Source organism: Lissotriton vulgaris, unplaced genomic scaffold, assembly GCF_964263255.1.
Source record: "Lissotriton vulgaris unplaced genomic scaffold, aLisVul1.2 SCAFFOLD_2637, whole genome shotgun sequence".
Taxonomy (NCBI): Eukaryota; Metazoa; Chordata; class Amphibia; order Caudata; family Salamandridae; genus Lissotriton; species Lissotriton vulgaris.
The window spans coordinates 249,031-274,190 of record NW_028249799.1 but is presented as its reverse complement, the minus strand read 5'-3'; the positions used below and the strand labels follow the sequence as shown (position 1 = coordinate 274,190).

The window sequence follows — 25,160 nt, the reverse complement described above, 5'->3', positions numbered from 1 at the left end:
CCACGCAGAAAGTGAAGATGGGCTTCTAGTCAGACCAGCAAGGTCTGGGGAGCTTCTCATTTGGAGGGAAGCTGGAGCAAGCCTGGAGCAACCAGAAAAGCAGTTTAGTTTCAGAGGTTCGTCTTCAGAGGGCTCACTAGCCAACGGGCTAGCAACTGGGAAGACGCGTCGAGCTGAAATGCAGGAGCAGGTCCCATGCGGCACTCGTGGAGTGTGGAGGGCTGAGCTTTGGTGCAAATGTAGCTCGGGTCTGGGGCTTCTCAAACCCCAATGCACAACTGCGAGGGTGCCTCAGGAGTTGCACTGTTAGCAAAATGCAGGATGTCCAGGGTGTCCGGTCCCACGTCTGTCATGTCCGGCACGGGTCTCAGCTTTGATGTGGATCGGAGTCGGAGAAGTCTGGAAGTCCTGTCCCTGAGTAGCTCAGTCTTCGGGTTCCGGCAGGATCGTCGACAAACCAAACCGGCAAGTTACTGGTGGTGCCTGTTTGCACAGAGGGGTCACTCCTTGACCACAAGGGAGATGTCGTCAGTCTTCTAGTCGATATAGAATGTCGAAGGTACAAGAGTTTGTGTCAAAGTTTCATCCAGGATTAATCTAATGTCTCTAGACACAGCTCCTATCTTCATACTAAACTAAGGGACTGGATTACCTGCTAGGTCCCTCCTATGAGTGGACCTGAGATGGGGGTGGTTACATCCCTTTCCCTTTGTCCAGTTTCGCGCCAGAGCAGGCTGGAGTGCCCCAGCAACTGGTTTGAACCAGGTTATGCATGGAGCACCTTGTGTGCCCCAGGCAGTGTCTGGAAAAGCATCTTTCCATTCAACCCACCCTGCCCCAATACACTTCAGGCTGTCTGGGGAGGTGCTGGCACCTTCCTCGACAGGAAACCTATTGTCCAGGCCTCCCTTGCTGGAGTTTCCCCCAGCTGCAGGAGATCAGACTTGTGTCTGTGGCAGCAGCATCCATTTTGTGATGCTGAAACTCTGTTCAACTTTAACCGGGTAAAGCAGTAACTACATGTCTTCTCCCTCTAAAGGGGGGCGGGGGGGTAGTATTCCAAAGTGTTTGACACCTTACACAACATGTTTTGATAAAGCCAAACTGAAGTTAGCATTAACCGCAAGGATTATAATGCACTTGAGAGTATATGGTATGGCTATATCATAGAACCACTATAAGGAGAAGGTTCCGAAAGCTGTAGAAGAGCTCAGCTCATGCTAGAGCACCATCTCACATGAAACCAAGCACTCTGCATTCAGGATTGTCAAGGCCTGCCATAGGAGTGACTTATAGGTATATATGTGTCTATATATATAAGGGTAGATATAGGTATACTATATCTAAGCAAGGGTGATTACAACACCTTAACCAAGCTGAGTGATCAGCCTGTGGTGTCAGTTTGGATGGCCAGCCAGGGGTGGCATAATACAGGCTGCATCCCCTGGTAGGCCTTGGAAGCAACTATGCCCTGGGTACCTATGGTGCACTGTACAGGGGCTCACAGAGGTGACCCAATTCCCATGGTATCAATTTAGAGAGAGAACAGCTGGGCTGTGGGTCTGATCAGCAGGCCCACAGCCACACTAAAGTAAAAAAAACAGAGAATCACAGCAAAAAGTGGGGGTGACCGTAGGAAGCAGACCCTAATTTCCTACATTCAGTATATAAGTGAACCGGTTTAGTGCCCAATGAACACCGTATGCCAACCACAGAAATGTCACTTATATATAAACTTAGCCCTCAAACTCCAGAAGTGGAGACTGGCAAAATCTGAAACTAGTGGAACTACATACCAGGACAGAATATTCTTAAACAAGGTCAAACTATCAAGGAATAAAATTTGACATGGGTTTGTGACAATTTTAGGTCTGGTCTCTGAAATAACCTTAACTGTCTTGCCAGAATATGGTTTTCAAACAAATTGTTACACAGCTACTTAGATAGGCTTTCGGTGAGAGGGCTACACCTATTGGTCACCTAAATTGTCAATCATATTTTGCTTCCCCCATCACAGCACACTGCATGAAACAGAGGGTCAGCCCAGCTTACCCATTGGCTCCCTCCATGTTGAGTGACTGCACAAAGCTTAAGCACATTGTTCACTTCCACCTACAAATAGTTCTTTTCTCTTCAGTAACAAGTTGGTTTAAAGTGCGCCTTTTAGTTTTATTTCTTCTGTAAATTGCCTTTACATGTTAGCTATTTACTTTGCCTTTTCTTCGGTGCTCCGTTAAACGGTGAATTATTTTCACTTTCCTTTTTAAAGTTATAAAGTTTTTAATTAACACTGCAGGCGCCTGGGGTTTGAGAGCTTGGTTATGTGGCGATTTATCGTTGTCTCCTTGATAATAACCTGAAGTGCGCAGCTTAAAGCCTTATTTCAAAAACTTCAGAGATAAAACAGCCACATCAGGGACTCCATGTTGGAAGGGTTGGGGGGCGGTGAAATAAATGCCATAGTAGAAATAAAGGGTTCTCTATCACCATGGAAACTAGGTTTGCCACAGAGTACCAAGTACCAATTTACTATGCAAACATGCTACCAATCAATCACTCCCAACCCCTGCAACGCCAATGCGACTCCTGGGTGGCATCAGCCAGGCATCCCCCCTTAGGACTTTTATTATCATGAAGATAAGTGGTTATTTATTCGGACACAGATCTGCAGCCATCTACACCTCCTGGGGGCATGTTATATCAGCCTTATTAAAGGTATCACCAGGTACCACACCTCCTGGAGATAAGTTATATCAACGTTATGAAAGGTGTAGGCATTTTATATCAACACTATTAAAGGTATCATCAGATACAGCATCTCCAGGAAGTATGTTATATAAACATTATTAACTGTATTACCATATTCCACACTTCAAAGTAAGAGGCATGTTATATCAACATCAATACAGGTATCACCAGATTCAACACCTCCGGAAAGCATGTTATATCAACATTGTTATAGGTATTGCCAGAAACCACACCTCATGAAGGCATGTTATATCAACATCATTAAAGTGTCATTGATTCCACACCTCCAGGAGGCATGTTATATCAACATTATTAAAGGTATGACCAGATTCCATACCTCAGGGAAGCATGTTATATCAACATTATTAAAGGTATCACCAGATTCCATACCTCAGGGAAGCATGTTATATCAACATTATTAAAGGTTTCACCAGATTCCATACCTCAGGGAAGCATGTTATATCAACATTATTAAAGGTATCACCAGATTCCATACCTCAGGGAAGCATGTTATATCAACATTATTAAAGGTTTCACCAGATTCCATACCTCAGGGAAGCATGTTATATCAACATTATTAAAGGTTTCACCAGATTCCATACCTCAGGGAAGCATGTTATATCAACATTATTAAAGGTTTCACCAGATTCCATACCTCAGGGAAGCATGTTATATCAACATTATTAAAGGTATCACCAGATTCCATACCTCAGGGAAGCAGGTTATATCAACATTGTTATATGTATTGCCAGAAACCACACCTCATGGAGGCATGTTATATCAACATCATTAAAGTGCCATTGATTCCAGACCTCCAGGAGGCATGTTATATCAACATTATTAAAGGTGTGACCAGATTCCATACCTCAGGGAAGCATGTTATATCAACATTGTTATATGTATTGCCAGAAACCACACCTCATGGAGGCATGTTATATCAACATCATTAAAGTGTCATTAATTCCACACCTCCAGGAGGCATGTCATATCAGCATCATTAAAGCTATCACTAGATTGCATCCAGATGAGATGGCACACCAAGGTGGGATACTGACAGAGGAGACTAAATGCAGGATATTACCTAAATGGCGTGGCCAGATCTTACCTCGGTGGCGATTGAAGTGAAGTCATTATCGAACAGGATGCGCTTCTCCCGCTCGCTCTGATTGGCTGTCCTATACCAGTCCCGGAAGGCCTGGTCATTGATCACGGACTGGTTCCCAAGACTGTTATTAACGGTGAGACCCTTCCAGTCCCACTGGAAACGAGGCGTTGCACCAACTAGTGCGATGAGGACAGCTTCTGTGGCCGCGTAGAGCTAGAGAAGCAAAAAGGAAACTAGAGTCAAAAACAACACAGACACAAAGGCTTCTGCGCATCGGCAAAGATCTCTGGTGGATACATGATCGCCCCACAGTTTCCTCACTGCTTCAGCTGCCAGATCACAGTACCATACACAAGGAAGACACAGCCACACAGTCGGATCACCATAGTTATTCGCTCGAGTTACCAGGTCATAGCACTACACTTACTGAAACACACAGTGGTACAGTCAAAGCAACTCCTGCCATGAGGTTACCACTGATGGTACTATTCAGAATCACGCACACTGCTGCACAGTCACAGGACCAGAGGTACCAGGCTCCTCAATCAGGACACACTACTACACATACTGAAGCCCACTGCCACGAGTCAAGGCACTAGAGGTCCCCACTCCTGCTATCATGTTAATGATTTGATTTTAATTTATAACGCACAGCGTATTCCGAAAGATGTCTTGGCGCTGCTTGCAAAAAAAGAGAGATTAAAAAGCAGGATCTCAAGCGAAAGAGTAAACAGCCAGGTTTTGAGAAGCTTTCTGAAAGCCAAAAAGTTGGTGGAGCTCCTCAGAGAGATGGGCATTTGAGTCCAAAGGCGAGATGTGGAAAGAAAAACTTCTCCCTCCCCAAGAAACCTTGTGAAAGCGGGAAACTGACAAAGTCATGGAACTCATAGACCACATTGTTCTATTTGGTGATACCATGAAAATGTCTTCCTAAGCAGTTTAGGAAGATGCACTGCTTTGTGGACTATGCACAAGGCCTTGAAAGCTACTCTGTTTTGACTGGCACCCAGTGTGGCTAATGTCTGTATTTGGTCACTGATTCCGATTTGTTAATGTTTTTCAAAACCCTGACCACAGCGTTTTGTATTCTCTGAAGTCTGCTTGGAATACCTTGCTGGGCACCAACCAAAAGGGCATAGAATAGTCCAATTTCAATAGGACTAGGGAAGAATATACACTTTTTTGTAACTCCAATGGTAGAAAGTGGGTCATTTTTCGTAGGATTTTCAATGTATAAAAACAAGAAGATGTAAGATGGTTAACATTATCCCAAAAGGACAACTTAGTGTCAAATATTGTTCCAAGATTCTTGGATTTGGCCACTGGGATGAGGACAGGACACAGATCCGCAGGCCACCAGGATGGATTCCAAAATGAGATATCCGTCCGGAAGCGGAGGAGGGGCCACATAGATGTTAAATAAGGTGGGGCTATTGATGAGCCCTGCGGAAACCCACAAGGCAGGCAAATGGATTCGGACCTGAAATCCCCCCAAAAAACAGACTGTTCTCTCTCGTCCAGAAAAGAGCAGAGCAGTTCGTAGGCTGTACCATTGACACCGATGTCAAGGCGCCGCTGCTTCAGAATTACATGACTTACTGTGTCCAAAAGGACCACCGCAGCTCTATCACCACGGTTCAGCATCGCCCTAACCTCTTCCTTCACGATGAGTAAGGCTGTCTCCGTCGAATGAGCTTTTCTAAACCCAAATTGTACCCCATCTAAAACGTCATGTTGTTCCAGGTACTGAGTCAGACAGGAATTGAGATGTCTTACAACTACATTCGCTTGAAACGGTAGTCTTGATATAGGGGGGTAGTTTTGATCTTCAGCTGGGTCTAGGGATTGTTTCTCGAGGAGAGGCAGGATAGTAACCTTTTTCCACTCAGAGGGAAAAATTCCAGATATTAAAATGTTGTTAAACATTCAGGAGAGTGGATGTGCAATCCAATCTACTATGTTGTGCAACAGCTTGGGAGGGCAGGCGTCCGAGGGAGCACCAGATCTACTTCCTTTTAAGAGCTCAATCACGTGATCTACAGAAAAAGCAGGGATGCTATCGAGAGACTGACGGCCTAGGTCGCATTATAAGAGGTTTGTGGTCAATTATTCGAGCCATTATTAAAAATAAGATCTTTGTAGACTGCCTCAACTTTGTTTTTAAAGAATCTTGGTAGATCCTCACAAATGAGCAGTGAGGGAGGCCGAGTAGGCGAGGCCACCCGGTCTGATAAACTGGACACCGTCTTAAACAACTGGCGTGGCGAGTTCGACTCCGATCAAATTTTATTGGTAAAGAAAGTTGTTTTCTCAGCTACAATCAAATTTTTATATTCCTGAAGCTGCTCTTTATATCTCACTTCTTCCGCCGGGCATAGTTCTGTCTCTATTTCCTTTTGATAACACATTTTCTTTTTTTGTCTTAATTGATCAGAAAACAAAGGGGCCGACAGGCTTCTTCTGTTACTAATGACTTTCTTCAAAGTGGCTAATGTCATTTCAGCCTCGTGAATCTAGTTGGAATATCGCAAAGCTGCCATATCAGGAGTGACCGTTCACACCAAATGAGTGGACTCAAGTGTTCTAATTAGATCTTGTTCGTTTACTTTGTTCCAAGGCCTGATCTTCTTAATCTGGTGTTCTGAGCTGAGTCCTGTCTTCGCCTGCTTGAAACAAAACTCAAATTGGACATCCTTATGATCAGACCAAGTAACCTGTATGATATAGAGTAAATACAAGTCCAGAGAATTCGTGTTAATACCATCTAGCATGTGGCCAGCTTGATGGGTGGGAGCAGCGACTAGTGGTTGTAAATCAAAACATAATAGATTATCCGTAAGAGATATGGTGTCTTTATTAATCAACTCATCAAGATGAAAATTATAATCTCCCAGTATAGTAAAATTATCTAGAAGTCCATTACTTTGTAGAAATTCATTAACGGATTCCAAGAATGCAGTCTGAGGACCAGGAGCTTTATCGACTAAAAGACGATGCAACTTGGTTTGGTTCTTCTCATTAAAACTAAACAAGACAGCCTCCCAGCCTGAGATGAGGGCCGGAAGACCGGTCATCTCAAAGCAGTTTTTATAAAGAATCACAATCCCGCCACCTTTTTTCAGGTTCCTGTCAAAGCGGGCAATCTGATAACCTAAAGGAAGGGTCGCTATGATATCTGGGCAGGAGATTACATACGCCCAAGTTTCTGTAACAACCATAATTTCCAGGTTGTGCGCTTCTAAGTACTCATAAATCTCACAGCGATGCTTAATCATCGACCGAGCATTAAGTAAGGTGCATGAGATCGAAGGGTAGAGGGTAGGGGAAGATTTACTCACCGCCTTTTCCTAATTCCAGATTGTGAACTGGCAGCTAGGATAGATAAATGGAATTTGTACAGTATCAAAAGAGTCACACTTATAAGTACAACTAGAGTGTCCGCCTACTTATTTATTTATTTGAAGAGTCTTATATAGCGCTGGCTAGACCCGGAGGTATCATAGCGCTTTACATGAGGAATCACGTGTTACAAAATGACATTCGTTACTGGAGCCTAAAATACCCATAGCAAAAGACAGTGTTCCACAGTAACAAGAGTTTGAAAAGTATAACATAACAAAGACAAAATGTCTGAGGGGGCATAGAAGGTAGAGGGGGAGAAGTAAAAAGGGGATTGGAAAGCCGATCGGATCAGGCAGACCCACGAGGGGGTAAGTATTGCGAGGAGGGGATTTATTCAAGGGGATTACCGCCAAAAGGCAAACCGTGGCCCGGGAGCTCCCAGCCAGAGCTCCTCACGCGCCGGCCATCTTGATACCTCCTATATGCTTAAATTGTTTTAAAAAATCCCTAAAGTACTTACGGAAACCAACAGGGTTCCTGGCGCATTTTGGACATGGACGAGCGCAGACGGGGTTGCTTTTGTCGCGCTTTCTGCACTATATATACTCAAGGACACAGTCAAAACATCAAAGGAATACATTACAGCTATCAGGTCACAGTACTATACACAAGAAGGCACACTGCTGTGCAGTCAGAGCACAAGAGGTACCGTCTCTGGCTATCAGGTCACAGTACGATGCGCAAGGAGGCACACTGCTGTGAGATCAAAGCACAAGAGGTACCGGCTCTGGCTATCAGGTCACAGTACTATACACAAGGAGGCACACTGCTGTGCAGTCAGAGCACAAGAGGTACCGGCTCTGGCTATCAGGTCACAGTACTATACACAAGGAGGCACACTGCTGTGAGATCAAAGCACAAGTGGTACCGGCTCTGGCTATCAGGTCACAGTACTATACACAAGGAGGCACACTGCTGTGAGATCAAAGCATAAGAGGTACGGGCTCTGGCTATCAGGTCACAGTACTATACACAAGGAGGCACACTGCTGTGAGATCAAAGCACAAGAGGAACGGGCTCTGGCTATCAGGTCACAGTACTATACACAAGGAGGCACACTGCTGTGATATCAAAGCACAAGAGATACCGGCTCTGGCTATCAGGTCACAGTACTATACACAAGGAGGCACACTGCTGTGAGATCAAAGCACAAGAGGTACGGGCTCTGGCTATCAGGTCACAGTACTATACACAAGGAGGCACACTGCTGTGAGATCAAAGCACAAGAGGTACGGGCTCTGGCTATCAGGTCACAGTACTATACACAAGGAGGCACACTGCTGTGAGATCAAAGCACAAGAGGTACAGGCTCTGGCTATCAGGTCACAGTACTATACACAAGGAGGCACACTGCTGTGAGATCAAAGCACAAGAGGTACAGGCTCTGGCTATCAGGTCACAGTACTATACACAAGGAGGCACACTGCTGTGAGATCAAAGCACAAGTGGTACCGGCTCTGGCTATCAGGTCACAGTACTATACACAAGGAGGCACACTGCTGTGAGATCAAAGCACAAGAGGTACGGGCTCTGGCTATCAGGTCACAGTACTATACACAAGGAGGCACACTGCTGTGAGATCAAAGCACAAGTGGTACCGGCTCTGGCTATCAGGTCACAGTACTATACACAAGGAGGCACACTGCTGTGAGATCAAAGCACAAGAGGTACCGGCTCTGGCTATCAGGTCACAGTACTATAAACAAGGAGGCACACTGCTGTGAGATCAAAGCACAAGTGGTACCGGCTCTGGCTATCAGGTCACAGTACTATACACAAGGAGGCACACTGCTGTGAGATCAAAGCACAAGAGGTACCGGCTCTGGCTATCAGGTCACAGTACTATACACAAGGAGGCACACTGCTGTGAGATCAAAGCACAAGTGGTACCGGCTCTGGCTATCAGGTCACAGTACTATACACAAGGAGGCACACTGCTGTGAGATCAAAGCACAAGAGGTACGGGCTCTGGCTATCAGGTCACAGTACTATACACAAGGAGGCACACTGCTGTGAGATCAAAGCACAAGAGGTACAGGCTCTGGCTATCCGATCACAGTACTATACACAAGGAGGCACACTGCTGTGAGATCAAAGAATAGAGGTACGGGCTCTGGCTATCAGGTCACAGTACTATACACAAGGAGGCACACTGCTGTGAGATCAAAGTACAAGAGGTACCGGCTCTGGCTATCAGGTCACAGTACTATACACAAGGAGGCACACTGCTGGGAGATCAAAGCACAAGAGGTACAGGCTCTGGCTATCAGGTCACAGTACTATACATAAGGAAGGACATGCATAACACTTTCTATGCAGTGATCAACAGCACTCCGCCGCAAGAATAATTCTCAGCCTCCCATGGCACATGCAACCTAACCTCACCTCAAGAAGCTACGCTGGCTACCCACACATAAACAAGCACAATTCAAACCCCTCACCCACATCTACACCTACCAAGCACTACAGATACTGGTCTCTGCATACCTCAACAATTGCATCCACTTTAATTAACACTACAGACACCTTGGCAGGACTCCTACTTGCACACATATGGAAACCCAGATCTGGCTGTCGAGCCGTGTCCTACATAGCTTTTAAAGCGTGGAACAACCTGCTGCTACCCATCTGAGCTCTCCTTTACCATCTTGAACTCCACAAGAAGCAGCAGACCTACCTCTTCCAGTAATCACATGAAATAACACACCACCAAATTAAGTTGGGAACCTTTTCAAAACTCTTTCTCCAGAGCTTCAAAGACACCAACCATGAAAAGTATCTGACTAGCATTTCCACAGCGTTGTACAACATTTCAGGTTTGTCCCACACTGAGAAAAGTTTTTCTTGAGAAAAAACAAAAAGTCCACTTTGAGACTTAGAAACTTTTTCAAACGTCCCTACTTCGAGGCACTAGAGAGGCCATCCAATTATTTTATCTGACCCATGCTCCATCACAGGCAGCTTCAAATCAGGTCTAGGTCCTAGCTACCACTACCATGAACTACTATTGGCTCTTTACTATAAACTGGAGTGGGCTTTTTATTGTGTTGTGTTTTTGACTTTTTAGGTCTTTTTGGTACTTTTAAGTGCTGAACACATTTTCTCTAAGTTAAGCCGTACTTCTCTGCACATCAGATACCAGGGTTTCAGCTCAGGTTTACATTTCTGAAACCTTTGACTGGACCCAACAAGACAGTGGCCTTACTACTAGTGACGGGCACCCAGACACCTCAACTAATAAACCATGGTTTCAAACCAACAGCTTAAACATTGCAGTCCACTTATTACACTTACAAACCAGCACATTACAGATTGGACCAACACATAATGCATCTGAACCATCCACATATGCATATCTGCCAGTAGATAGGGAATACAGGTCAGGGTGTTATGCTTGGAAACAGACAGATTTCATATTTCATTGAAGATATGAGACACACAACTCATTACATTACAAGAGTGGGTCAACATAGTATGCATATGAACAAGTCCTTTAAGTGTCTGAACCATATGTTACTCCGGCAAAGCAGTATTATATATAAGTGAAGCAGGCTGTTTCTCACACAACTAGCACCTTAAGAGTAAAAACCAACATACAATGCATTGACACCAATACATTACACATCTGGATATGTTTGTTACGCCTGTACATCACTATGTTATATATGCATACATAAATGTTAGGCAGAGGAACCAGTTTGTTAAGAGAGTCAACCAACGGAGTATGCCCCCAACCTGATACCCAGGGCCAGCACTCAACTGTGTTGAGCAAACACCAATATTTACTGAGCAAACACAAATGCACTAATTAGAGGCAGCAGGTTTCTTCTGACATAAATGGTACATATGGAACACAACTGATATGTTGCATTTAAAAACGGAGCACCTTAAGTCGTATGCTTTTCCACATGAACCGCTCAGTTTGATTTGTGTACCAATAGTTTAACTGTGCATTAACAATCATATTAGTTCTTCAAACTAATGCTACTGAACACCAGCTACTACAGTCCATGCAAAACAATAGAACTGGTGTGAACCAGTGAGATGTCAACAGACGTGCAATATGTTTCATATATAAACCAAAGTAGTCCCAATGTGAACCCCGATGATTTATATAAAGCTGTTTGTGTCATGTATTAGGTAACTGAACGTAGGCCTGTTTGGCACTCCTCAGCCACAGGCTGACGTAATAATTACCTGGCTGGGGAGAGACGTCGAGGCTACATAGGCCAACTCGCAGCCCGCCTCTTCTACTGTCAATCAGTGGTGGGCACACGTAGCCTGAATCCTGTACTGTCAATCAGTGATGGGCATGCGCAGCCCACCTCCTATAAAACTGGCTACCTTTACTGTGAGTTCACTGAATTTGTGGCAGGCTGCAGACCGTAGCACAGCTTGACCCTGCACCCGGCGGGGGCTGCTGCCAAAAGCACAGCTTGACACGGCACCCACCCGGTCCTGCACACAGCAGCACAGCGCGCGGCTGCACCCGGGGGGTGGGAGGGGCTGCAGACAGTAGCACAGCTTGACACTGCACCCGCCCGGTCCTGCACACAGCAGCACAGCGCGCGGCTGCACCCGGGGGGGGAGGGGGGTGGCCTGCAGGCAGTAGCACAGTTTGACCCTGCACCCGGCGGGGGCTGCAGGCTGTAGCACAGTTTGACCCTGCACCCGGCGGGGGCTGTAGCACAGTTTGACCCTGCACCCGACGGGGGCTGTAGCACAGCTTGACACTGCACCCGGCAGGGGCTGCAGACAGTAGCACAGCTTGACACTACACGTAGAAGGCTGCAGGCTGTAGCACAGTTTGACCCTGCACCCGGCGGGGGCTGCAGGCTGTAGCACAGCTTGACACTGCACCCGGTGGGGGCTGCAGACAGTAGCACAGCTTGACACTACACGTAGAAGGCTGCAGGCTGTAGCACAGTTTGACCCTGCACCCGGTGGGGGCTGCAGACAGTAGCACAGCTTGACACTACACGTAGAAGGCTGCAGGCTGTAGCACAGTTTGACCCTGCACCCGGCGGGGGCTGCAGGCTGTAGCACAGCTTGACACTGCACCTAGAAGGCTGCAGGCTGTAGCACAGTTTGACCCTGCACCCGGTGGGGGCTGCAGACAGTAGCACAGCTTGACACTACACGTAGAAGGCTGCAGGCTGTAGCACAGTTTGACCCTGCACCCGGCGGGGGCTGCAGGCTGTAGCACAGCTTGACACTGCACCTAGAAGGCTGCAGGCTGTAGCACAGTTTGACCCTGCACCCGGTGGGGGCTGCAGACAGTAGCACAGCTTGACACTACACGTAGAAGGCTGCAGGCTGCAGCACAGTTTGACCCTGCACCCGGCGGGGGCTGTAGCACAGCTTGACACTGCATCTAGAAGGCTGCAGGCTGTAGCACAGCTTGACACTACACGTAGAAGGCTGCAGGCTGCAGCACAGTTTGACCCTGCACCCGGCGGGGGCTGTAGCACAGCTTGACACTGCACCCGGCAGGGGCTGCAGGGTTTCATTGGCCTCACTCTGCACCGTTGGTACACAAGCAGCCATTCAGAAGTTACTCGTGTCCCCTCCACCCCTCAAAGATGTCTGAACCTGTTGCAACTCTACTGTTCTTGCCAGCACTGCCAGTTAAGTTAAGAAATGTTTAAAAACAGAACTAATAATAATGTTTGTACTCACTGGTTTAATAAATGTAAATGTAGACGTTGTTACAGCAAGTGTAATTAAATGTTTTTTACTGAGACATAAGAATGTAATAGAAATGCTATTATTAATTACAGCATCATATAATAATGCCATTGTGCCACAACTGGGAGCGTAACGCAGAACGCTGGGGGTATTCGCTCCTTGGCGCTCTGTACTAGGAGCTATGTCTTTGGCACTCAACATATTGCAACACTAGTCTTTGAGAAGATACTCTACGGAACGTGCCAAGGGCACTACTTCTGCACTAGGCCGTGTGCTTTGGACGTTACGGAGTGAAACGTCATGCAACACTATTGCACCAAGAGATACGCTACAGAACGTGCCAAGGGCACTACTTCTGCACTAGGCCGTGTGCTTTGGACGTTACGGAGTGAAAGGTCATGCAACACTAGTGCACCAGGAGATACGCTACAGAACGTGCCAAGGGCACTACTTCTGCACTAGGCCGTGTGCTTTGGACGTTACGGAGTGAAAGGTCATGCAACACTAGTGCACCAGGAGATACGCTACAGAACGTGCCAAGGGCACTACTTCTGCACTAGGCCGTGTGCTTTGGACGTTACGGAGTGAAAGGTCATGCAACACTAGTGCACCAGGAGATACGCTACAGAACGTGCCAAGGGCACTACTTCTGCACTAGGCCGTGTGCTTTGGACGTTACGGAGTGAAACGTCATGCAACACTATTGCACCAAGAGATACGCTACAGAACGTGCCAAGGGCACTACTTCTGCACTAGGCCGTGTGCTTTGGACGTTACGGAGTGAAAGGTCATGCAACACTAGTGCACCAGGAGATACGCTACAGAACGTGCCAAGGGCACTACTTCTGCACTAGGCCGTGTGCTTTGGACGTTACGGAGTGAAACGTCATGCAACACTATTGCACCAAGAGATACGCTACAGAACGTGCCAAGGGCACTACTTCTGCACTAGGCCGTGTGCTTTGGACGTTACGGAGTGAAAGGTCATGCAACACTAGTGCACCAGGAGATACGCTACAGAACGTGCCAAGGGCACTACTTCTGCACTAGGCCGTGTGCTTTGGACGTTACGGAGTGAAACGTCATGCAACACTATTGCACCAAGAGATACGCTACAGAACGTGCCAAGGGCACTACTTCTGCACTAGGCCGTGTGCTTTGGACGTTACGGAGTGAAAGGTCATGCAACACTAGTGCACCAGGAGATACGCTACAGAACGTGCCAAGGGCACTACTTCTGCACTAGGCCGTGTGCTTTGGACGTTACGGAGTGAAACGTCATGCAACACTATTGCACCAAGAGATACGCTACAGAACGTGCCAAGGGCACTACTTCTGCACTAGGCCGTGTGCTTTGAACGTTACGGAGTGAAAGGTCATGCAACACTAGTGCACCAGGAGATACGCTACAGAACGTGCCAAGGGCACTACTTCTGCACTAGGCCGTGTGCTTTGGACGTTACGGAGTGAAAGGTCATGCAACACTAGTGCACCAGGAGATACGCTACAGAACGTGCCAAGGGCACTACTTCTGCACTAGGCCGTGTGCTTTGGACGTTACGGAGTGAAACGTCATGCAACACTATTGCACCAAGAGATACGCTACAGAACGTGCCAAGGGCACTACTTCTGCACTAGGCCGTGTGCTTTGGACGTTACGGAGTGAAAGGTCATGCAACACTAGTGCACCAGGAGATACGCTACAGAACGTGCCAAGGGCACTACTTCTGCACTAGGCCGTGTGCTTTGGACGTTACGGAGTGAAAGGTCATGCAACACTAGTGCACCAGGAGATACGCTACAGAACGTGCCAAGGGCACTACTTCTGCACTAGGCCGTGTGCTTTGGACGTTACGGAGTGAAACGTCATGCAACACTATTGCACCAAGAGATACGCTACAGAACGTGCCAATGGCACCTCTTCTGCACTAGGCCGTGTGCTTTGGACGTTACGGAGTGAAAGGTCATGCAACACTAGTGCACCAGGAGATACGCTACAGAACGTGCCAAGGGCACTACTTCTGCACTAGGCCGTGTGCTTTGGACGTTACGGAGTGAAAGGTCATGCAACACTAGTGCACCAGGAGATACGCTACAGAACGTGCCAAGGGCACTACTTCTGCACTAGGCCGTGTGCTTTGGACGTTACGGAGTGAAAGGTCATGCAACACTAGTGCACCAGGAGATACGCTACAGAACGTGCCAAGGGCACTATTTCTGCACTAGGCCGTGTGCTTTGGACGTTACGGAGTGAAACGTCATGCAACACTATTGCACCAAGAGATACGCTACAGAACGTGCCAATGGCACCTCTTCTGCACTAGGCCGTGTGCTTTGGACGTTCCAGCGTGAGATGGCATGTTATGGCCACAGCCAACTATGTGACTGAGGGCTGCAGGTTATGTTATGTTGTACTATTTTATAAAGCGCACAGCTGCCCCAGCAAAGGGACGTCCCAGCAATGATGGCAGAAATGAGGAGGCTACTAACAAAAGCACGGCCTATAGCGGAGGGAAGAGGTGAGTTTTAATAGCCTTACGAAATGCCAGGTAGTTATTCAAGCTGCAGGTATGTATTGGAAGAGAATTGCCGAGTTGGGCTGCTAGTGTGCGGAAGGAGCACCCACTAGAACAATCGCCAAATGTTGACCCATCGAGCGGAGTTGGTGGGTGAGTGTATACGGTAAAAGCAGGTTGGCCAAATGCTAGGAGAGGAGACATTCAAAATTTTAAAAGCAACGCAGAGAGACTTAAACTCTACACGTCTGGCCACAGGCAACCAGTGTAGCCGACAGATAGAACTGGTAGTAGGACAGGTTCTAGGGAAGCCAAGGAGAGTTGTAGCAGCTGCGTTTTGGATCCTCTGCAATCTCAGGATTTCAGTCTTGTTCGTCCCCAGGTAGAGCGAGGTAGCATAATCCCGTCTTGACAGAACAGAGGTCTGAACAATAACTTGCCTGATGGACGGATCATAAAAACCCAACAGCAGATGGAGCCCCGCAGTATACCAAAACAGGCCATGTCACTTTTTTAGTTTCGACCTCGAAGCTAAGGGCCGAGTCCCCGAAACACCTAGATTTTTCACCACCTGTTTAGGGGCAGGAGCACAGCCCAGGGTAGCAGGCCACCAGTGTTCATTCCCCAGCTCTGTCTCTCCCTACCAGCAAAAGAAAAACCGTTGCCAGTCATCCACTCAGCAATAGCAGCGAGATCGCTCCGAAACTTGTGAGCGTCCTGCACGGAATCGTCAGAGAGTGCAACTACCAGCTGTGTATCATCTGCATATGATGCTGCTGTAGGCCCTCTGCTCCTGGCCACAGCTGCTAAAGGTTGGACGTTCAAGTTGAAAAGCTTTGGGCTCAGAGCTGAGCCCTGTGGCTCACCTTGTTTAATAGTATGGATCATGGAGGCAAAAGGGGGGGGCCATTACCTACAAGGTCCTCTCAGAGAGAAAAGAGTCGAAGCAGTCCAGGGCAGAGCCCACAATTCCCGCCTCCTCCAACCGTTGCAGCAGGATCTGGTGGAAAACCGTGTCAAACGAGGCACCGAGATCTAATAAAATCAGTGCCGAAGTGTGTCCCGCATCTAGTGCTACCCTCAGATAATTGGTCACAGCTAGGAGAGCAGACTCTGTGCTGTGGCCCGGGCGAAAACCATCCTGACAGGGATCCAGGGCCGGATGTAGGAGCCCTAATACCGGTCGGAAACGGCCGATTTCGGCCGTTTCCGACCGGTATTAGGGTTTTCAGATGTAGGGGGCTGAAAATTACAGAATCGGTATATTTACTGATTCGGTAAAATTACCGAATCGGTAAATTACCGAAATCGGTAAATATACTGATTCTGTAATTACAAATGTAGGTGGCACAGTTTACAGTGCCACAGGCCTTTCAGATTCGGTATTTTACCACCCAATCCAATTGGGTGGTAAAATACCGAATCCAGGTGTGCATGCACATCTGTGCATGCACACCTGTGCAATGCGACACACAGACATGCCCTTAGGACATGTCTGTGTGCCACATGGCACACATGACTGTATTTGGGGGACTAGAGGGTGTCAAAGTGACACCCCCAGCACCCTTGCTGGAATCGGTATTTACCGAATTGGTAAATACCGATTCGGTAATGCCCATTGATTCCTATGGGCTTCAATGCCCATAGGAATCAATGGGCATTACCGAATCGGTATTTACAGAATCGGTAAATACCGAATCTTAACGATTCAGTATTTACCGATTCTGTAATACCTACATCCCCCCCCCCCCTCTATTTTACCACTTCTTAAATACCGAATCCGTAAAATTCGGTATTTAAGAAGTGGTAAAATAAAATTACCTACATCTAGGCCCTCGTATGTTATTATCTTCCAAAAATCCTGTCAAGGCGGAATTTATGTAGGCCTCAGAGATCTTGGATACCCACAGCAGGAGAGGTGTAAGAAGCACAGGTAGCGATTTCATAAATTGATCAGGCTTAAGGGGCGTCAGCAGGAGACCCGGATTTAACCTTGCTACATAGCAAGCGCAGCTCGTCCTGGGAGATCGACGGGAAAGCAGCAAGAGTATGAGTAGGAAGGGGTCAGGACACATTGCAGCTTGAGGAAAGGTCTTATAAATGTTTTCCACCTTGCTAACGAAAAAGGTGGCGAGAGCCTCACATTGCTTATCCGACGTTATCGAAGGCGCTGTAGATACCCCCGCCAATTTAAGATCTTTAAGTATAGAAAAGATACTTTTGGTGGGATTACTGATGCTCCTGATCTCGTCCGCAAAGTAAGCTGCCCGTTCGGTCTGAATAGCCCTGTGATACTTCTTTTTTTTTTTAAGATTCTTTTTATTTACAACATAGAAAAAGGGGTGGTCAACACAGGTTTTACATACAAAAAAATCACGTTGTACCGTAGAGAACACAGAGCTTACAATACGTATTCAATCTTAGAGTGTACACAGCAGATTATCATAAATTAATCCAATTTGCAGCCGCTTCGTCAGTAGGTAAAGGGTGGGGGGGCTCACATATGACACCCCTGTATTCGTTCCAGTTGGACCACACCGCCACCCATTTCTTTGGGAACCCTCGCGCCATGTATACTGTTTTCTCCTGGAGCATGCACCAGTCCATATTTTTTTTCCAGGAGTTGAGCTTAAGGGGCGCCACTGCCCCCCACAGCCTAGCAATGTTTCGCTTCGCCACTGCCTGTCCTAGCGTACCCCATAGCCTCCCCTTCGCTGGCAAGTGCGTGGGCTCCCAGATGTTTAACAGGCACCTCTTAGGTTCCATACGCAGCTCCACTCCCCACACTTCATTCATACAACGGAGCACTCGTTTCCAGTAGATCTGTAAAACTGGGCACTCCCATATTATGTGGATGAAAGTCCCTACCTCCCCACATCCCCTCCTACAGTGTCCCTCAGCACTCCGACCCATAAGTTTCAGTCTGGTGCCAGAGACGTACACCCGATGAAGTATTTTAAGCTGTATAAGTCTTAGCCTGGCTGATATAGCCACTTCCTTAGGGGAGGCAAGCGCACACCTCCACTCCTCGTCGTCTATTTCTAGCCCGTCAGCCTCCCACCTCCCTCTGAGAGCTAATAAAGGGTCAGGAGAGTTGTTAATGAGTTTTTTATATGTGAGGAAGATTGCATGATCTGGGAGGTGCCCATCTAATAGCCTATCCTCCAGGGGGGAGGACTGTGGGGGTTGGGTCCCCGGAGGGATATTCTCCTGAAGGGAGTGCCTGACCTGCAGGTATCGGAAGTCATCTGTCTGTGCGAGTTCGTACGTGCGTTGGAGCGAGGCGAATGGGATAACTCTGTCCGATCCCCAAAGGTCTTTAACGCGGGAGATGCCAATTAGATCCCAGTTGCGAAACCCCTTGGTGCGCCCCAGATTTCCTAATCTCTCAGAGGCCCATAGTGGGGTAGCCAGTGTTAGAACATTGGCCCATCCCAGTTTGCACTGAACAATATGCCATAGTTGGACCAAGTGTTGTGTTGGCCCCGGCTTCGAGTAGAGCGCCGCCTCAAAGTTCCCACAAGGAAGGAGCCATCGGTTCATTGAGTATCCCGGGTCGTTACCGTCACAGTAAGTGCCTTGGTTAATGGCCGAGAGGTGTGCGGCCCAATAGTACTTACGGATGTCCCGGAGCGCTATGCCTGTGAAACTTCTTGATGTTTGCCTGATAGCACCCCTTCAGGATCGGGTCATAGTCCCGTCTCCATGCCCCCCTTCAGGATCGGGTCATAGTCCCGTCTCCATGCCCGATCCAACCTTTTACATAATTTATGCATAGCAGTGAGCTTGCCATTATACCAAGAACTAGATTGAGTATTACAGAACTTAGACAACTTGGCAGGAATAACTGTGTCCAGAGGGCAGAGGATCCAGTCCGATAGTGCTTCGTTGGCACAACCGGATCATCCGGCATGCTGAGTGTGTTCATAGAGAGGAGGGCATGAAAATGGTCAATATTTAATTTGTGCCAGGGTGGTTGAGAGAGAACTTCTGGAGCACCCTCCGCGAGGGCTCTACTCCCAAGAGTGTCATGGGGATCAGACACTGGTCGTACCACCACACCGGAATGGGGGTGTTAACTGTGAGGGAGGGAAGGTTAGAGAAGACTGGGTCCAGCAAATACCCAGTTGAGTAGGTGGGTCCTTGGACCAGTTGCAGCATTTGACACGCCGCCAGATCAGCAGAGAAATTACCCAGTTCCAAGTCATGGGGGCTGTCAAGATGCAGGGTTCAAATCACCAATAACGCTAAAACTGGCAGCACTCATTGCCAAGGAGCTACCTGTATCAATGAGTGCTGCCCTAAACTCTTTAGAAGGTCCTGGCGGTCGGTAAACCAGTAGCCCAGACTTGGTATAGCTAGCGTTGAAAGAAATCCCAAAGCGCACACACTCACAGCCAACCAGAGTGCAGGTGTAGCAGGATTTAAAAACAACTGCAATACCGCCCCCTCTGGACTCTCTATTGAGAGTCACAATGCTGAAACCCTGGGGAAGCGCCAAGCCTGGCAGCTGACGCACACTGAGGTGTAAGCACGTCACATAGTGAAGAGGATCTCCTGTGGACAGCTGCTTTGTGAACCTGGAGGCAGATGCACTGATTGGGCAGTAGAGATAGCCAGAGAGTTGCCCAAGACAGAGGCTAGTGCGTACTTTGGCAAAGAGTAGTTCATTGGGTCTCTTACAATGAACCAAGACTTGGGTCCTAGAATCCAAACTTTGCTTTCTTTTATGGGAGAACAGAATCATTTCATCGCAAGGCTTCCCAAATGCATCTGAATCATCCAAGGTGAGCAAAAGGTCCTTCATCCAGATTCAACCCTAGTGACGATATGGCCCCACTGCTACGATGCATTTTGGCTCCGACTTCCACAATTGTTCCTGGTCACCTTCTCTTTCCCTCGATTAGATCATGTTAAGCCAAAGGAAGTCAATTTTCTCCAACCAGCCTGACGCAGTCTCACTAAATGTCACGCTACTGGATAATTTACATTTTTATTAGTATTGGCTCTCATTTGTTTTCTAGTACTCGCTTCTTCGGCGTGCACACGCTACTCACGTATGTGAACCCACGGGGACATCATAGAACAGAATCATGAGGGTTTTTTTATTGATAACTATCTTTGGTCTGTTCCTCATAGTGTGCCCCGTACTTGCTCAGGCATTTTGAGACACTTTACAGTGGCTACATCTTGACAATTACATTGTGTTTAACCAGTAGTCATTGCGGTTTGCTTCTCTCTGGTTGGATAAGGCTATGTCTGGTTTATCCTTCAAACCTCTAGCTCTCCTATAAGTTATGATCTGTGCTTCTCCAACCACTTTGTCCACTGTGGAGGTCACCAGTCAAAACTTTCCAGTTTTTTCACAATATTTTCCTGATGTGATTCGTTCTTTGGTAAAGTCTGTGAATAATCTGAATCTCTGTGAACTCTTCTTTCATTTCATGTTCCTCTCATTTTTAGCTAGTAAGACTACTTCAACAAAGGCAGGCCAAATGCATTAGTCCCCTGGCCCCTGACCCACTGGTTCTTCCACTGGGGACTCTTTCCCCCTCTCACCCCTCAATTTGGGCTTCTGCACCCTCCACTTAGGAGTGGCACTGCCATTCAACAGAACTGATGGAGGGCAGCTTACAGACACTCCCAGCTCACCAGACACTAGGGGATCCCCCTCAACAGGCAGCCCATCAGGACAGACTTGGCTCCCCATCTGGTGTTCCCTTAAAGAACCATTGAGGCCCTGAGACTGGGTTTCGGGCACCTAGGGACATGTAGCCCCACACTCACTCGGTCTCCACTGAGACAAGACATGGCCCCTACACTCCTCCCACTACACCGGACCTAGCTGGGCTACTCTGAACCTCTTCCACCACACAGGTACGGAAGATACCTGAGCCACTCCTTTCAGTATCACTCCCAAATGCCTCTTCAGACCCTCGTGCACGCAGCCAGAGGTCTGCCTCCCGTGCAAGCTCCCTGGGATCAGAGAACTCACACTCCAACAAGTGTTGGCATAGCTCTGGAAAACCGGGACTTACAATATGCTCTCCCACAATTGGATCACACAGCCCCTCACAGGGGTAAACCAAACTATCCTTCTCATCAACCAGTGCCTCGCACACGTATCCCATACCACTCTCTCGAGATTGGGAAGACAGTATCTGACCGTCTCTGTCACTCAACCCTCACTCTTCTGGGCGGTCTTCACAGTCACATACCAGGACTTCAACCAGGGGGGAACCCCTCTCCCTGTACCTCTCATCTAGAGTCAGTGGAGTGTCCCTCACTATGACCATGAACCCCTGGGCCAGTTCCCAAATCTATCTCAGGGACACTGTGAACCACCGGAGCTACCTCACGTCCTTGTACCTCCTGGTGTAAATCAACCCCCCTCCAAGTCGGGAGCCACATCTCTGGGTGTGTGTACTACTTCCTCAGCACTCAAAAATACAAGTTTGCTGCCACCAGAGGGAGGAATCCCTAAGCTCCTGGCTTCCAACTCCCTCATCATTCTTGCATGCTCAAAATGCATTCTCTTTTCCTCTAAGGCTAACTTCTTCATTTCTAATTCCATCTCAAGCTCTATTTTCTTGATCTCTATGTCTTTCTGACCATCTATTTTGAGCCTAGCTAGCTCCAACTCGTGCACTCTTTCCCTCTCTCTGTCCTGCAGCTCTCCTGGGAACAGACCCTTGGAAGAAACACTGCTGCCCGCCCTGGAAGGTACTTTCTCCCCGGTTGGGCCCACTGGCCTCTCAAGCTGCTCATCTAAATCCTCTGCCTCCCCCACCTCAGGATGCTCACTGGCATTCCTAGATTCCAACCAGGCCCTTAGCGCCTTTTGGTATTCCTCTTTCCCGGTGAGGCCTTTCACAGAGATTTGAAATTTCTTGCACAAAGCTTTAAGATTAGGCACAGTGTCGGCTTCAATTCTCTCTTCTTCCAATTCAATGTCTACAGATGCCATAGATGCGGACTTACTCACGGTAGAAAAGACTGGCAGTTCTCAGGAATCAAAAATAGAAAAGAAGGTCCAAGGAAAAACTACCAAATTGTATGTCGTTGAGTTATGGTCTGCACTCACTAGTAGTGCACACCAATCACTGTATAGGAGTCACAAATGCAAGTCCAAATCCTCACCGCTGACCACCAATGTTAGATTTGGGGGGCTCTAGTTGGCAGAAGTAGGTACCGTTGACCAAATAGGAACCCTTGCGTCTAGTCAGGGTAAGGGGCTACACTCCTAAAATAACCCCTGCTCACCCCCTCGGTAGCTTGGCACGAGCAGGCAGGCTTATCTCAGAGGCAGTGTGTAAAGCATTTGTGAACACAAACAGTAATACAGTGACAACACTACAGATGTACACCACACAGGTTGTATTATAAAAACAAAGTATTTTTTAGAGTTAACACAAGACCAAACGACAAAAATCCACAATACTGTACTCAAAAATAGAATTTAAAACAGTAGAAAATAGCTCAGTTCTCTCGAGTTGTAAATGCAACACTTCACTCTCAAAGTACCTGGATGAGTAACGCAAAAAAAAGAAAAGGGCCGCTCTCCAAAGAGATGCAACAAAATGGCATCTTGGTTACGATGCGACAACGTTGATGCGATGTGTGCACGCCGGACGGCCATGCTGCGACTCAATGATCTTTGGAGCTGCGACAGGCCCTGCAACGCGCTTCTCCGGTGATGAAACAGTGACCTCTGCAGCAGCAGTGGCACGCTTCTCCGGTGATGCGCCGCGCTTTGGCGATGCGATGGCAGCAGCGGCGGCTCGCTTCTTCGGCGATGCGACGACAGCTGCTGCGGTGGCAACACGCGTCTCGTCGTTGAGTCGCGCTTCCAGCTCCCAGCGACACGCAGTCTCTCAGACGGCCCAGCACAACAGCAGGCACTTCAATTCCCAGCAAGGGAATTCAGGGGGAGCTGGGTGGTGAAGACTGGAATCCCTGAAACTTCAGGCAGGAGGCAAGCTCAAGTTCAAGCCCTTGGAGATTCTTCTTCAAGTTAAGAAAAAGCACACTCAGTCCTCTTCTCCTTTCTTTGGGAATGAAGCAACCACTGGAGGCCAACCCCCAAACACACAGCACATGGGTAGGCTCCTCCTTCAGCCTCCTGGTTCTTCTCCTCAGCAAAGATTTGTCTTGATTCCCAGAAGTGATCTAAAGTTCTGGAGTCTGGGTCCCCCCATTTATAAACCAAAATCCTCTGTCTCCGAAGGCAGAGAGTGTCTATACCTATTCCAAACCAGTTCTGGTCAGTCCTGGGGCACTTTGTTTACAGGACTCTTTCTTTTCCATGGACAGTGTGGGCCAGGGTCATCAGGCGCACCACGGGAGGGGGAGCCAGCATTGTGGAAGGCAGGCACAGCCCTATTCAGGTCCCAGGTGCTCCCCTCCCACCACTCTACATGCAGATGGGTCTATTCAGCCCTGTGCTGACTCGCCCTGTCTCCTGGAGCACCCCAGCCCCTGTCACTCACAAACCAGACAAGGAATACACAACCTAGCAGAGGCAGGCTTGGATGGTTAGGGAACAAAATACCTACTTTTTAAAAGTGGTATTTTCAAACACAGAATGTTAAAACCAACTTCACTAAAAGATGTATTTTATCATTCTGAGTTCAGGCATACTAAACTCAAATGTGTACCTAGTTCCCTTCCTGGCCTATGTGGAACAGGTAGCCTTGCAATAGTGAAAAACGAAAATGGCTGTAATTCACTATCAGGACATGCCACACACACCAGGGCATGTCCTACCTTATACTTACAATGCACCCTGCCCTTGGGCCTACCATATGGGTTAGCTAATATGAAGACAAGGGAAGGTTTAGGGACTGGCAAGTGCATGCACTTGCCCAGTCAACATGGCAACACCAGACTGCACACAGACTCTGCAATGGCAGGCCTTAGACACATTTTACAAGGCTGCTTCTGTGGGTGGCCCAACCAGTGCTGGTAGCCCACCAGCAACATTTGGTTTACAAGCCCTGGGCACGCCAGGTGCACTGTACTAGGGTCTGACAAGTAAACCAAATAAGCCAATCATGGAGTCACCAATTCATACATCAATTCACAACAGGGAGAGCATATGCACTTTAGCACTGATCAGCAGTGGTAAAGTGCCCAGAGTCATAAAACAGCTAACAACAGGTCAGAGAAAATACAGGAGGAAGACAAAAAGTTCAGGGATGACGTGCAAAAAGGGCCAAGTCCAACACTTCCCACTTAGGGCGACATATTCATAGCGCATGCGTGTGACTCTGACATTTTGGGTTGGGTTCAGGATTCATTTAATGGGTGTGAATGCTCTATACTGCTCCATAGGCTAGAATACGGTCCAGGGGACTAGTCTCTGATCCATTTAGGGTGCATAGGGGCACCCTTCGGGGATGCCCTCTATCACCACTGGTATTTGCAGTCGCCATGGAGCCGTAGGCAGCAACCCTGCGCTAGAGGATGAGATTGTGTGATATATTTCTTGGAGAGGCCAATCTTGTGGTCTCCCTTTCTAATGAGGACACCTTAGTAAACCTTCGACAATTGGCTTACTCTCCACATATCCTACTTAAGGATATGCAAATGTTTGGAGAAATCTCAGGCCTCTGAATTAACCCAGAAAAATCGAAGCTGATCCCTTTTAGGGAGACTGGTAGGAATACCAGAGGATGTATTTCCTGAGGTGGGGTTTCCCT

General features: G+C 47.8%; 1 protein-coding gene across 2 annotated transcripts in view; it reads right to left on the bottom strand.

Moving 5' to 3' along the window:
- SLC22A15 (solute carrier family 22 member 15) overlaps positions 1-25,160 on the bottom strand; it is a 107,735-nt gene that overhangs the window by 57,119 nt on the left and 25,456 nt on the right. For both annotated transcript variants that reach the window (XM_086950415.1, XM_086950414.1), the window contains one exon: positions 3,854-4,066. In XM_086950415.1, coding sequence (XP_086806541.1) covers positions 3,854-4,066 — 213 coding nt within the window. The remainder of the gene's footprint in view (positions 1-3,853; positions 4,067-25,160) is intronic.